Raw genomic sequence first — 15,141 nt, 5'->3', positions numbered from 1 at the left:
TTTAACTTATGAGATAGTGAAGATGCTCCAGCCCACAGTTTAATATAACAACGACATGCTACAACCAATTCATCATGCAGTTTGAGTAATAGGTCATGTTCTTCAAATGAATATATGTTTACTGCGAAACTCCTTTAACTTTAATCTTAACCCTGGAGTGGGACTGAAGATAGCACACACAAGATCGGTACTTGAAGTGAAGAGATGGACTCCATCGTAATTGTTAATCATAAAATGGTGGCTAAAACAAAAAAAGGTGGTTGCAGGATTTAAAATGCAATGGATGCTTGAATTGATTACATATTTTTTCATTAATTGTAGATTGCATTTTATTAACTTGAGCATCATAAGGCAGATTATTCTTGACCATGCCTCTTCATGTCAAGTTTGGAACATCCTTAGCTTAATACTGGACCTCAATAACACACGCATTTTGATTCTGAAAAATTTTATTATAAGCTAGCACTTCACCACATAACTGTAAAGTGATGTAATCAACAATTATTATATAAATTTGGACCATCACATATAATTATGAAAGAAAACAGTTAATCTCAGAACCTTAAACCAATGGTATTCACAGATATATGTAATAAAACCAAATAAAAAAAAAAACTCTTGTGTGAGAATGGTTCCTCCATTTAAATAGTATTGGTATTTACTCAAATTAGGTAGTACATATTAATTGACTAGTCAGCTGCTTGTAAAATGATACAATTCTTCAATTTTGAACAAAAAAGCATACTACCTGGTAGTAGGTATTTATACATGTAATCCGTAACATAATCTCTGCTTCAGAAATTGTTCAATTTGATCATATATTGTTCATAAACAAAGTTGGTGAGAATAATTACGGTAATAAAGAAATCAAATATTAAACCTGAAAAAAATATATGGTGTATACATAATAATCTGTTCCAAAAAATTACATGAGATTCATAATGTTGACCAGAGGAATGCAAAAATGACCAAAAGAATTTCCAAAGAAATAAATATTTGAGATTCATGGAATGTCAGAAATATTCATACAAGTAAAATATGCATGATATGGTAAAATTGGTCATCATCAAAGTATATTGTTATAAAACCCGCCCAAAAAAATTGGAATGTTAGTTCACACAAATACAACAACAATTGTCATTAGGATGGAATGTTCCTGAATTATTACAAATACAAATATAAAACGTAATATAATAAGTACCACAACTTTTCTCTTTAAAAACAACATAACAGTTGTAGACTACAATACATAACTAAGTCATAAGTATAACAGAGCCAATTAATACATATAGACAATGAACTCAATAGGAAAACAAAAGTAAACTGAGTGAACATTTAAATTGTGTGTATGCATAAGTGTGCATAAAAAACTTTGCATGTAAACTGAGATTCTTGATACAGTACTTAAAAATATATTTCAATAAATGGAGAATGAAAAGATCTGGATATTAGGAAAAAAATTACCCTTTGAAAACAACTGCTTATTTTATCCAATTACTTCTTGACAGTTGATTACACCACACCACAAAACTAAGACACATGTACCGGTAACTGGAGATTACTGGTACTATTCGGCTAATGATACTGTGACCTTCAACTGATGACCTTGAGTTTACGGCCTATTTCTATGAAGGCGTCAACAGCCCGGTCAACTTCGGACTCGGAGTGGGCGGCAGAAAGCTGTACTCGAATACGGGCCTTGCCTGCAAGGATAAAACTTGTTTATAATTGATAGCAAAAGAACTTGAACATTGTAAATATTCCTCATAATACATATGTCAGAGTATTGTTCAGCATTGTTCTATATGATTTCCAAAATTAAAAAAAATATTATATAATGAGACCTTTCAAACCTAAATGCCACACAAAGCAAATTAATAAAATGATAGCCTTTTATTTAAAACTCAAATTGCAGAAGAAATGGACTGGTTTTTAGAAAAAATATCAAAATTATTGAAATGTACATGTTGTTGATGGAACTTGAATTGAAGTCAAGTAAGTCAGACTTTACAAGAGTGGGTTAGTCTGGGCAGGATCCTAGCAGTACAAAACAATACTGGTACATGACGGTGAAAACATTTTGTCAGTGTATTAACAGTAATTAACTTACCCTTGGGTACTACTGGGTAGCTGAATCCTATCACATAGATCCCCCTCTCTGCAAAATACAACAACAATTCTTAAAATCACGAATGAAAATTGATAAAATTTATACCTGTTTCTCATCTAAAAAACATTTTTTTTTTTTTTTTTTTTTTTTTGGGGGGGGGGGTATTTTTTATTCAGCTGTGTAGAAAAAAGTCATTATCTAAATCCTGGCATACAAGCTCACATGAGGTAGCCTTCTTGGAAAATTTAATTGAAATATGAGTACAATTTAAAATATCTCCTGGTCTTCTGGTACAAGCTATTCAACAGTAAATTTCAGTAAGTCTTACAAAGATACACTCATAGTGTTTAAACGATTGAGGCAATAAGCGGAGTATATATCTACAAAAATGAACTGTGGAGTATAATCAATACATACCGAGCATTTCATCAGCAAACGTATTGGCAAGTCTGGCATCTCCTAGCATGACTGGACAGATAGGGTGATCAGGGTCCCCCTGTAACCCACAAAAACCACAAAATTAGTTACTGTCTTATTACTGTAACTAAAAACCAACGAACATAATTTTTAATTTTACAAGTTTTGTAAAATTCAAGAGCTCAATTTTATGTTCAACTTTTAATTTTAACAACAAACTTAAAAAAATATTGCTTCTCAAAAAATTTAAATGTACCAGTACAAAAACTGATTGACTTACTGAGAGTTTAAATCCGGCATCCAACATTCGTGAGCGGAATCGCTTGGTATTATTTAGCACTTTCTGTGGAAGGTCAGTGTTGGAGATGATCAGATCTAGAGCCTGAGAGGAAAACAAATATCACAAAATCAAACAGGATATTGATTCTTCAAGATCTGCAGCTTTACAATTCTAATGAATGATTAATAACTATTGTAAACCAAGAAATATTTGCATATTTTATTTCCCAAGAAATATTTGCATATTTTATTTCCCAAACGTAAGAAAAATCTCTCTTCCTTTACAGGAACAAGTACATGTAACACTTGCTCCAGACAAGCAACACTTAGCTAACTTACTGGCACAAACAACTACTTAACCAGCACAAGCAATGCCTCTCCAAGCAAGCAACACTTTATCTGGGGAAAACACTACTTACTTACAAGAACAAGCAACACTTACTTTATTGGCACAAGCAACATTTACTCGACAAGAAAAAGCAACACTAGATTTACTACCACAATCAACACTTACTTTACTGGCACAAGCAACACTTACTTTACCCAAGCTTACTTGCACAACCATCACTTACTTTACTCACACAAGCAACAATTACTTTACTCACACAAGCAACAATTACTTTACTGGCTCGAGCAACACTTACTTAGCTGGCACAAGCAACACTTACTTTACTCAAGTTTATGAGCACAACCATCACTTACTTTACTGGCACAAGCAACACTTACTTTACTGGCACAAGCAACACTTACTTTACTCACACAAGCAACACTTACTTTACTGGCACAAGCAACACTTACTTTACTGGCACAAGCAACACTTCTTTACTCACACAAGCAACACTTACTTTACTGGCACAAGCAACAACTGGTGGGGGCAGGGCATTTGAGAACAAGTAAGGTCTAGACCTCTGTCGTAGTAATGTAGTCAGCTCCTTCGGGCCTGCTGTGTAACCCCCTAAAACAGCACACATTTACCCATAGATCAGCCTACTTACAACTCACATATTCTACAAAAATGCACAGGTGGGTTTCAATAAAACAGGATAATCATTTCCTACCTGCTGCCCCTCCTAAAGCCTTGCCCAGAGTCGAGTTAACAATGTCAATCTTGTCACTGATTCCAAAATGCTCATCTGTCCCCCTGTATAGAAAGAGAACATCCAACTCAGCTGTAAGGATTTTGTCAATACTAGCAAGATGGAACAAACCAAACAGATTCTCTACATCATAAGCCAAAAAGAAGGATAAAATTGAGATAGTATTTTGACTCACTGAAAATGCTTCTTGACAGGCTGAATGCTACTCACCTTCCAGTTGGACCAAAGAACCCCGTACCGTGGCATTCATCAATAAAGACCATGGCATTATATTTGTCTGCTAGTTTGCATATATCTCTACAAAAAAAATTTATACACTGCGCTATCAAAAAACCACTTGTTGCTTATATGTGCCTAAACTTATAATACATTTTCTATACATTGTACAATGTGAATTTAAGGAATTCTTCCACATTTACCACACCCAAAAGCTTGATGGTTGGGATCCTTCCAATAACATATCCAAAGGTTAAAATAGTTAATACATTTATCATATATGCTTTAATGACATTAATTTTGAAATCTCCGAGATGTACTCGATGGCTGACTCACGGCAACGGAGCAACAAATCCGTCCATGCTGAACACTCCGTCGGTGGCTATCAACTTCTTCCCACAATCCTTAGCAGCAATCAACTGTTTCTCAAGATCTACAATAAATTGTACCACATTCATAGGGTTCAAAACAATGACATGTACTCTACACATTTTAATATCTAGCAAAAAAAACCCTCATGCAAATGTTTTAATACTCAGTTAGGTATATAAGTATGTCATTAAAATAAAGCTATATACAAGGAAACAGCTTAATAAAGCTAACAGGTACATGTATATACAAGAAAACATTTAAGATCAAGTAATACAGTGGAAAGGACATCTAATTAAAATAATTCAAAATAACTGTATTTTGAAAATTATGATATATATTCAAAGGCCACAACTTTAATGAAGGCATTGAAGTAAGGCAGTTTGAAAAAGAACTTAAGAATAGCTCAATGTGCAATGTCAACTTACATCATCTGAGCTTTTAGTGAGCTTAAAAAAAAGAAAGAGATGGAGAGATGGAATAAAATACCGGGTAATCAATACATAACTGGACCTTCCAGTGAGCACAGTTGCTGACCTTGCAGATAAAATGCATTTTTATACAAGTTGTACTGAACTTCAAGTAAAATACAGTGTTTTCTATTTGTTTTCCCTGAGTAAAGTATAGAAAGATGAAAATCATAAAGCTTTATAAACCATTTTTAGGTAGTGATTACATATATGATCAATTCTAAACATTTTCAAACAGAAAATTCAAAGCCTTTGAACTTGTGTCTTAAAATTGCAGTAACAAAGGGAAATTGTGTACCAATGATATGTGTACTTTGGATATTAAACTTGAGAAAACAGATCATATTAACATACAGGCCATGCAGTGTTTATTTTTGGGTAGATGCCTAACATATCCATACATAAAATCAAGCTCCCATTTCCTTTTCCAAGGACTCCAAACCTAATCACAATACTGCCCCTCCACTTGAAAAAGAAAAGCAAATTGCATCCAAAAATCCATACCTGCAGAGAAATTGATTGGACCTCAGGTTTTAATATTCACAAAGCCTGTACTAGTTGAGGAGATGCATTGATGTAAAGAATTCAGTACAACTTCCTGCCTCTTACAAAAACATTTTATCTTTTATCAGCAACATGCCCCATTCATATCGATTGTTGGAATAATTACTCCAATCTTCGTTTGCAGTTACTTCTGGAACAAGTCCAGTTAACATTTATACAGCAATATTCCTAAAAAACTTCATTTCTTGTTGTCAGCCAGAACAGTGATTTAAACATGAAGGCTTTGGTTTTCTTTTTGTGTTTTTACGGAGTAAGAGCTGAACTCTGCCAGACAGGTTGGGAAGAATTTTGTAAAAGAGATTTGTCTTATGGATGTTACAGAGCTTACTTCACAAATGTCACCTACCTGAGTGCTTATAGTACTTGTGCCAAAAATTTATCTACTTTGTTTATATTTGATATCACTGATCAGGAAGAAATGAACTTTGTTTTTAATCTGACCAAGTCACAAACAATTTGGCAGAATAATGGACAGAATCCAAGCACATGCTACACTGTGAACCAATCCAACCAAACAGTGGAACCAGAAAATTGTGGTAGTTATCATTACTTTGTTTGTAAAACAGTCTCAACCTCAAAAGAGGTGTGTTCCTCCTTCATTAGGGACATTGCAATAATACAGGATATTGTCCAAAGTACCACAAATGTTTCAATAAATAATACGTCACCACCTAATCTCACAGAAATACGAACAGAAAGTAGGTTACCATCTACTGCCACAGAAACCGCAACAGAAACTTGGTTACCATCTACTGCCACAGAAACCGCAACAGAAACTAGGTTACCATCTACTGCCACAGAAACCTCAACAGAAACTAGGTTACCATCTACTGCTACAGAAACCTCAACAGAAACTAGGTTACCATCTACTGCCACAGAAACCGCAACAGAAACTAGGTTACCATCTACTGCTACAGAAACCTCCACAGAGACTAGGTTACCATCTACTGCTACAGAAACCTCAACAGAAACTAGGTTACCATCTACTGCCACAGAAACCGCAACAGACACTAGGTTACAACATCCTGCCCAAGAAGATATGTCCAAAATCATTGCTTTGGAAACCAAGTCACCACTTACTACCACAGAAATGTCAACGGAATCTGGGTCACCATCTACTACTGAAACAAAAACCTCAACCCTTGCAGAAGTCCACACAACTTTAAACCAGAGCAGTGTGACCACTGTATGCCCCTGTGAACAAATCTGTTATGTAGTGTATGACCCTAATGACCTTGAAATCAGAGTTCAGAACATCAAGCAGAACCTGACCGTTGACATTGCAACTCTGTCCACGACCTTGAGAAGGCTGACCTGTGCCACTGACCCCCGGCCTTCCTCTGCCTACATGGGCTACACTGGGGCGGCCATCATGACCCTGCTCTTGTTGATGATTGTCATCATTGACTGTGTACCTGGGACACCGAAATAAAAGGGGTTCTTCTCTAATCATTTTGGGGAAATTCGTTCATGGCCGAGCAATTCAGAATTTAAAAAATACTTCAGTTTAAAGTAACAGATAGATGATTATTGGAATATTGATAAACATTAGCTAAAATTCAGTAGAAAAAAAAATTTGAGACCACTATTGTTTTTTATACAGCCTTGATCTACTCAGGGGTTTTAAATCACAAATCTTAGTTATTATGTACATATTTGAATATTTAAGCAACAAAACGTAGACAAAAAACAAATTAAAAATACTAAAGACAATTCTTTTTCTGAAATTAGTTTGTATTAAGTAGATTTATACATTGATGACGTCATGACTAAAAGTTGAATGTCGTGTGAATTCGATCGGAAAGCATTGTAATCATATTCAAAATATAACCAATCTAAGAACTCTATTAAAGTTTTGTGGTGTGATTCATTGAGAATTGAACATAAGAATACTGGGAGAGATGTTAGTTTTATCAATCATTCGCTAAAAGGTATGTAAAATTTCCTTTATTTCTCGTCCAGGCTTTTCTCTGTCGTTGTTTATGATATAAAAATACTAGAACAACACTACCCTGTATATATTGAACTTAAAATTTTATACATATCGTTAGTTTGATCAATGCTTAAATTGAAACGTGCTGCTAGAATCCCATGTTGTGTGTTGTTTTCATGCAACATACCGTTTTCCGTGCAAACTTTATAAAAGTTGGGAAGGTTTTACGAGAGTCGTATGAATAACTATTTATTTAAGAAGAACATAGAATTCCATCAGCGGTTTTGATTAAACTGAGATCTATTGCCTTCACTTGGTATGTTTATTTTATTTTGGAAACTGCGGGTAGTGTTGTTCTATCTCATTTTATGTTAAGGAATATTCATAAGCTATTTATAGTTGTCACGTGATAATGCACCAATGTGGCAGTAATGTACATCTATTTTAAAGGATAATATTAAGTTTTTGATCTTATTCAAACTAGTTATTTAATTTCACGATTTTGAATATAACAGTCAAAATAAGACACTAAATTGCCCATATGCTTCCTTAACACCCCCGCGTAAGGCAAAATATTTATGAGTGAGCATTTTGTTATATGTATATAATACACACATTGGTAATAAAATATTGTAAAAATTTATTGAACAGGAAATCTTCTACTTATTTTTATTTAAAATCATAAATGTCATGAAAAATATTTGTACTAACACATGCTGTGGTGGCAGATGAATTAAGTACATAGTTTATGTACATGTATTATCTGGTGGTACACAGATTGGAACTACAGCTCTTTTACAGTATACATAAACCTTGGTCTAATGAATATGCACAGGTCAGTCCTCTCTTATCTACGTGCAGTTGCATGAGACAAAAACAGTAAACTTAAAAGCCTTGTAGTTAATCAAAGTATATTGAACAAAACAGGAAAAGCAAAACCCAAGTTTGATCTTTATTATCCCAATCACGTTAACATAAAACATGTTATTTACTGCTGATGTGGTTAAAGCATACTGCCTATAAAATCAAAACAGTTTTAAATGTACCATTAGAGATTGAATGTAAAGCTTTTAAAAACTTTGTGTTTAGGCAGCCACAGGTGGAAGAGAGCTATGTGGACTCCAAACCATGGATTTAGAGGAAGTAGTAAACTATGGACCCCAGGCAGATTTGTTTTCAAACAGCCCTAGCTGACATAATTTTTACCTATCTATCACAGTGAGCATAATTTATATCTCCATTTCCTACCTTCCATATTCCTGTGCTGATACCGCAGTCTCTTAGCTTTACAGAGGCGAATTCCGTCAATAATGGAGGCGTGGTTCAGTTCGTCGGATATCACCGCATCCTCCGCCCCTAGTAACACCTCAAACAGACCGGCGTTAGCATCGAAACAGCTCGCATACAAAATGGAGTCCTCCTTCCCATGAAACTTGGCAATTTTCTCCTCCAGTTCTTTATGTATATCCTGTTATCAATTAAAAGAAATGGCATAGTGACAGGAAGTCTATAGGAATCAAAATGCTCTGTTAAAAAAAAAAAATAGTTAATTCCTTTAACCATTGAAGGCTATATTTTTTTCTTATACAACAAGGTTGCTAAGGTTGATTTCAAAATCTATACATTGTTCAGACTGCTTTTAAAAGTTCTTTGTCTGACAATCCAGATATCCTAAATTGACTTATTCCAATACTATTACAACACAAAGGGACACAACTCTAGCAATCTTTGCAATCCACCATCAGTTAGTTGTTCTCTATGCAGAAAGCAGGTGCGAGACTAACATTGGGTCTATGGTGATCACAACACTCACTGAAGGAAGGAGACATCAGCATGGGAAATGTGTAATTAAGGGCAGCTGCAGGTCTAAAGCCCTGGGCCGAAAAAATTTGGATGGATGACCTGGGAGCTACAGTGCATGCCTCCCATAGTAAAAAACTGCAATTTATGGCATTCAAAAAACTGCACTAGTTTAATGCTAAATTGAGGGCAGACAACTGGATGTGTATTTAAACTGCCACAAAGTTCATCTTAACATAACAAACCACATATCCAAAAAGCTACATCATATTACTCTGATATTGTCTTTATCAAAAGATGGCGACAGATTACATGAACATTTAACTGCAGACCCTAGGAGTATTGGATGCTGGATGCGGTCGCACATTTACGTACACAAACAAGATAAGAACTGACAATGAGCAGCTTACCATGGTCCCACAGATGAACCTGACTGAACTCAGTCCCGCGCCGTGAGTATCCAGGGCCTTCTTTCCCGCCTCTATCACTTCAGGGTGACTCTACAAAAACCCACCACTCAATTCATATTTCAAATCAATATACATACATATAGATATTCATAATGAAATAATCTAAATCATCAGTATAATGTATAATTCTATCTTTTACCGTGTACTGTAGTTTATATTTTTAATAAAAATTTCAGAAATATGAATTAATTCCTCTGTAAAATTATTTAATATTTCTGCCCAAAGGTTAGAATAACTATTTTGCAAAAGAAATCTTGATGTGTAATTATTACGAAATTAACAATTATTTAGGAAACATGCATCGAGGGGCATAAAAATTGGACAGAATTCACTTTCCTTCATCCCTCTTAGTCACAGGCAATAATAGTGATTAATCCCATAGAAATTTATCTTTTATTCTAAATCAAAGATACAAAGCACCTTCAAGTTATTGGCTGGATACACTTACAGAGAGTCCTAGATAATTGTTGGCACAGAAGTTGAGAATGTCATTTTTGCTCCCCTGAACGTGAATACTTGGTCCCTGTTTGGATGTGATGATTCTCTCCCCTTTCCATGTCCCCGCCTCCTTAATTCCATCCAGCTCTTTATGCAGGCTTGTTCTGACTTGAGCCATGGAAGCTGTTCCCGCCCTGCCCTGGAGAAGAACTGTCCTCCATACTAGAAAAAGATGATGCTAATTCATTTGATACATGTTTTACCAGATAGTTTACGAGAGTTTCTTATTCTAACAGTATCAGTCCTGAGAGAGAGAGAGAGAGAGAGAGAGAGAGAGAGAGAGAGAGAGAGAGAGAGAGAGAGAGAGAGAGAGAGATATTTTCATTATTTCCAAATAAGGGCCCTTTTAGGCATCACAGATAAACAAGCATGATTGGGTCCATACAATTACAAACAAGATCGAAGATCGAAATAGTACAAAGATAAATAAGAACAGATGATGATTTCGACAACATCGACTCTATTACCAGATAGTTTACGAGAGTTTCTTATCCTAACAGTATCAGTGCTGACAGAGAGAGAGAGAGAGAGAGAGAGAGAGAGAGAGAGAGATTTTCATTATTTCCAAATTAGGGCCCTTTTAGGCATCACAGAAAAACAAGCATGATTGGGTCGATACAATTACAAACAAGATCGAAGATCGAAATAGTACAAAGATAAATAAGAACAGATGATGATTTCGACAACATCGACTCTATTCAAGACAAAGGTGAATGTTAATAATACCAATACAACAGAGGTTAGTATTACTTTCATATCGATGGACATTATATCTGACTAACGACATGTGACAGCGCTTAGAGGAAATTCGAACTACAATATGTTCCATGCTCTAGGCTCTTTTTCGTTGACAAATCTGAATGTTTTCGACGACGAACTTGAACTACTTTAATATCCCAACAAATATTCAATCACTACTACTCTTGCCACAGACTACTTACCTTTTAACAATTGATTTGATCTGATCATCCCGGAGAGAATTTATGTAAACAAACAGGATGTCAAAAAGAGCGATAACTTATTTTCAACATCCTGTAGGCATGGTTAGTTGAGAGTTATTTCATATTTTTAATTTTCTTGAGATAATATTTATGCATGAAAGATATTTAAGTTTTCCTGGAATAATGTTTTATATATCATGTGTTTCGTTTAATGATAGAAATCTTGAATTATACTTTCTTGCCTTGCAATGGAGCCTCGATGATATGAATTAACCCCCCCCCCCCCCCCCGAACCCCTATTTTGGGATTATGATTTTATAATTGATTGATTTAAGGGAATCTATTTGCAAATTAAGAACAGAAATAAGTTTTTAAAAATGATTACATCAATGGACTTTTTACGGCTTTTTTAAGTTTCGGATTTTTTAATTCTAAATATTAACAGATTATATGATATCTCATAATAAATACACAATAAGACTTTTGTTTAATTTTCATATATCAAACTGAGAATAACGTTATGCTTTAGGCCTATAACATATTCACAAATTTCATGGCCTTTTTCTTAATTGGCATTCAATAGAGATACTACAGTAGGAATTACCCCTACCACTATATTTCTGGAATTATGACTTTTTGTATTAAAACAAAAACAAAAACAAAAAAACACACACACACACACACACAAAAACAGTTGTTAAGAAAAGAAAACAGTTCTTAGATACGATCTTAGCTCAACATTTGATAGTTTAGTTTTCCTTTGTAATGTTTATATAGAATAGTTTTGATGGTTTTAAATGCTTTGTAAAATTTAAAAGTCAAATACTGAGTTATACGCAAGATACAGAGTTTTAAAGGGGCATGGTCACGATTTTGGTCAAAAATTATTTTTAGATTTTAATGTATACAATGCTTCAGTAAGGCATTTTTAATTGGCAACCAAAATTTAAGTGCCATTTGTCGAGTTATAAGCGAGTTACAGACCTTACAATTCTTTGCTATGTAAACAAAGCTTTTGTTTACATTTTGAATGTTAAAGTGAAAATTCCAATTTTAGACCTAAAACGAATGTTTTAAACAATAGAAACTGTTTATTTATGCTTAAAATGAATAAGATAATAAACAAATCTGCTTAAAAAAAGATTTTTTACTGGTATATTGAACCAATGTAAACAAAAACAGGGCACGAGCCTTGTTTTCATGACAACCAGTTGTGAGCTTTGAATCTTAACTCTACGACTTACTCTCAAACTTTACTTGATAATTAGAAATACATTCCTGAACCATTGTAAATAATAAAAATAGTAAAATTGAATTTGACCAAAATCGTGACCATGTCCCTTTAGAGCTATGTTTTTTAAACAAAGCTCGAACCTTGTTATTGTTTACATATGTGTTGTATTGACATAAGTTTCAAAGAAATAAGTTGCTTACTCTGTAAAATTTTTATTTATGAACACATTGATTGATTAAAACGGTTAATTTGGCTTGCCACGAATCATTTTGTCAAAGAGTGGTAATTCCATACTTTAAGCAAATCTAAGACTCGAGCTTTGTTTACATAACAATGAATTCTTACCTCTATATCGTTCTTATAACTTGACATCTATCAATCAAGTTTTGGTCAATCATTCAAAATGCTCAAATAAATAATTAAATTAACCACTTATGATTTTGTACATAGATCTACATTTTTTCAGTGAAAAAATTTTATTTCCCCAATTTATGTATTTTAAATTAAGAAATTTTACATATTACAACTGAATTGAATTGAACATATTTTATTGTTTACGAGGGTTGATCCAAAATTAATGTCACAGATGCGATAAAATCGTGAAAAATCCGCGTAAAGTGGCAAGAACTTGTGCTTTGAGATATCTACCCAATTCAATTCAGATCTGAAAATTTTAATGCACGATGATAAATATTTCTGAAGATAATCTATTTTGTAGAGTGTGAAGGAAGGATAATCGTCGCACGCTAGCGACGTTATTTCTAGATCTTTGGCGTTCTAGTAGAATTTCATAATTTAGTAGACCTATATGTACTCTATAAAATTTGGCCACGATGCTCTCTCTCTCTCTCTCTCTCTCTCTCTCTCTCTCTCTCTCTCTCTCTCTTAACAGATCAATAAAAAGAACAAAATTAAAGGGTAGGGGATGTATCTGGCCTTCGTGTGTGTGTGGTGTGTGTGTGTGTGGTGTGTGTGTGTGGGGGGGGGGGGGGGGGGGCTTTTCTTAATCTCTAATCTATATCATTCTCTTTTAATAAACGTATTGGGTGAAGTTGAGAATCCGTGTTTTTAAGGGGTGGCAATCAACGGTAATTTTGACAATATAAATCTTGTAACAAGAAAATCCTTTGGGGATTTGTACATGTAGGATATATCTTAACTAGAGAGTAATTAACGTAGGTAAATCAAGCTTATAGCAATAGCACCCCAAATAATTTGATTTATACGTGCATCAATATAAATTCTTACATCTAAACCCAACACACTAATCTCCCCTCCTTTTTCTCAAATATAAAAAAGAGAGGTTCGTTTTTGTGATGAATTGTCATTTCACATTATTGCATGAATGTAAGGATGTAAGGTTCAATTTTTCACCGATTAGGAGATAATCCACACTCACTCCCAATCTAAAATTTAAAAAAGAATTTAATGTGTCAAGATCAGAACAAAAAGAATACTGTATCTCAACAATTGGTCCTTTCGAGTTGCTTTTATGCCCTATTGTAATGTGGATAGAGAGAGAGAATACACATTATATACATATATATATAATTAATATATGCCTTTCTGGGCGTTAATATAATTCCTTCTGCGTCTTCGACAAAAAGCTTAAGTGCAGTATTGACGCGTCGCCTGACTGTGTCAGCCGACTGCCTCTCACGGCCCAGGTCACTTCAGTCAGATCTCGCTTCGGCACGAGACGTCCTCACGTGCGAAATGCAGCAGCCGCAGCAGCAGTTTTTAGGCGCTATGGCCCACGACACGGGAAATCAACTAACAGGTATCGTTTAATTTTACAGTATTAACAATATTGTCCATAAATATATTTTTGATGGTCAGTGTTGTAAATTTTGGATATTTTTTTACTTTGAATTTTTTTTAACTTTTTGTGAAAAAATATTATTAATTTAATATTAAAAAAAATAAATTGAGCTTTAAAAATCAATGTGATTAAAAAGGATTTTAAATTTCATATCCTACAGAATATTTCCTTTTTAAATTCATTAGTTTTAAAAGTAATTAAACCTGACATGTGTTAAGGTCGGAAATGTTAACAATCATTACAAAATTATCTCCATCAAAAACGCCATTCTCTCCTGTACTACCATCTTTCTGCGCAGTTAATTCAAGCTTTCAACGCAGTTCACGCTAATCAGAGACAGTGTTCCCTAAAACATTGGTTGTTTAAATGCCTTTCCGCAAATCAAACGGCCTGACTCGTTATGTAAAGTGGATCGTTATATTCTAATGAATTCATTCAAAATTTAAATAATCGTGGATGCAAAAAGGTGTTCTCGAATGTTCTCAGGTATTTTCATTCAATCATTATTTATTTATTTTTAATATCCAATCTCTATTTTCTTTTATGTTTATTTAAACTGTAATAGCTGTGAGCACATGCATTCGCTTGGTTACAACCGCATATGTCATGCATGTCTTATCTTTAATTATGATGTCTTTATGTCGGATGCCTGTGGTGCACAATACGTGTACTTCTGTTTCATTCATAAATCCCTAGAGTGCAATATTCTTACGTTATAGTATATGTAATTTCTGATCATTTGAAAGCACATTATCGAATTTTTTGGGATAGATTTAGTTGATATATTTATTTTGATCGAGTTATTCACAGCAAATGCGAGAGAAGCTTTCAAAATCACCTTCTTCTGACATTAGTTTATTTTTATTTTTAGATTTAGAACAAATCAATAATACATGTACATACACTTGTTACACCAAAGAC

The 15,141-nt window shown here is 34.1% G+C and overlaps 3 protein-coding genes across 5 annotated transcripts in view; 2 read left to right on the top strand and 1 right to left on the bottom strand.

The window, feature by feature from the left end:
* Positions 1-431: 431 nt before the first annotated feature.
* Positions 432-11,262, bottom strand: LOC105333195 (2-amino-3-ketobutyrate coenzyme A ligase, mitochondrial). The gene is made up of 12 exons (XM_011436046.4): positions 11,165-11,262; positions 10,174-10,385; positions 9,666-9,755; positions 8,704-8,923; positions 4,456-4,552; positions 4,114-4,200; positions 3,865-3,947; positions 3,652-3,761; positions 2,808-2,909; positions 2,528-2,606; positions 2,111-2,158; positions 432-1,703 (listed from the first exon to the last, which is right to left on the bottom strand). Exons 1-12 carry the CDS (start codon positions 11,190-11,192, stop codon positions 1,594-1,596), a joined length of 1,266 nt encoding a protein of 421 aa, XP_011434348.3. The 5' UTR covers positions 11,193-11,262; the 3' UTR covers positions 432-1,593.
* Positions 5,652-8,090, top strand: LOC136275680 (uncharacterized). The gene has a single exon (XM_066085360.1). It carries the CDS (start codon positions 5,737-5,739, stop codon positions 6,952-6,954), a length of 1,218 nt encoding a protein of 405 aa, XP_065941432.1. The 5' UTR covers positions 5,652-5,736; the 3' UTR covers positions 6,955-8,090.
* A 2,870-nt stretch (positions 11,263-14,132) lies between the features above and the next one.
* LOC105333210 (protein cycle) overlaps positions 14,133-15,141 on the top strand; it is a 58,098-nt gene continuing 57,089 nt past the window's right edge. For all 3 annotated transcript variants that reach the window (XM_066084147.1, XM_066084145.1, XM_066084144.1), the window contains exon 1: positions 14,133-14,178. In XM_066084147.1, coding sequence (XP_065940219.1) covers positions 14,148-14,178 — 31 coding nt within the window. In that variant the 5' untranslated portion in view covers positions 14,133-14,147. The remainder of the gene's footprint in view (positions 14,179-15,141) is intronic.

This window comes from Magallana gigas, chromosome 5 (genome assembly GCF_963853765.1).
Source record: "Magallana gigas chromosome 5, xbMagGiga1.1, whole genome shotgun sequence".
Taxonomy (NCBI): domain Eukaryota; kingdom Metazoa; phylum Mollusca; class Bivalvia; order Ostreida; family Ostreidae; genus Magallana; species Magallana gigas.
The sequence above is the reverse complement of the archived record's forward strand: the minus strand, read 5'-3'. Positions and strand labels throughout refer to the sequence as shown.

What these genes read in the sequence shown, in the direction of transcription:
- LOC136275680 (XM_066085360.1), top strand. Translation starts at nt 5,737, where the DNA reads ATGAAGGCTTTGGTTTTCTTTTTGTGTTTTTACGGAGTAAGAGCTGAA.
- LOC105333195 (XM_011436046.4), bottom strand. Translation starts at nt 11,192, where the DNA reads ATGATCAGATCAAATCAATTGTTAAAAG. An exon ending in ACAATTATCTAGGACTCTCT is followed by an intron (nt 9,756 to 10,173) that starts GTAAGTGTATCC and finishes GGGTTTTTGTAG; the next exon opens with AGTCACCCTGAAGTGATAGA. An exon ending in GGTTCATCTGTGGGACCATG is followed by an intron (nt 8,924 to 9,665) that starts GTAAGCTGCTCA and finishes AATTGATAACAG; the next exon opens with GATATACATAAAGAACTGGA.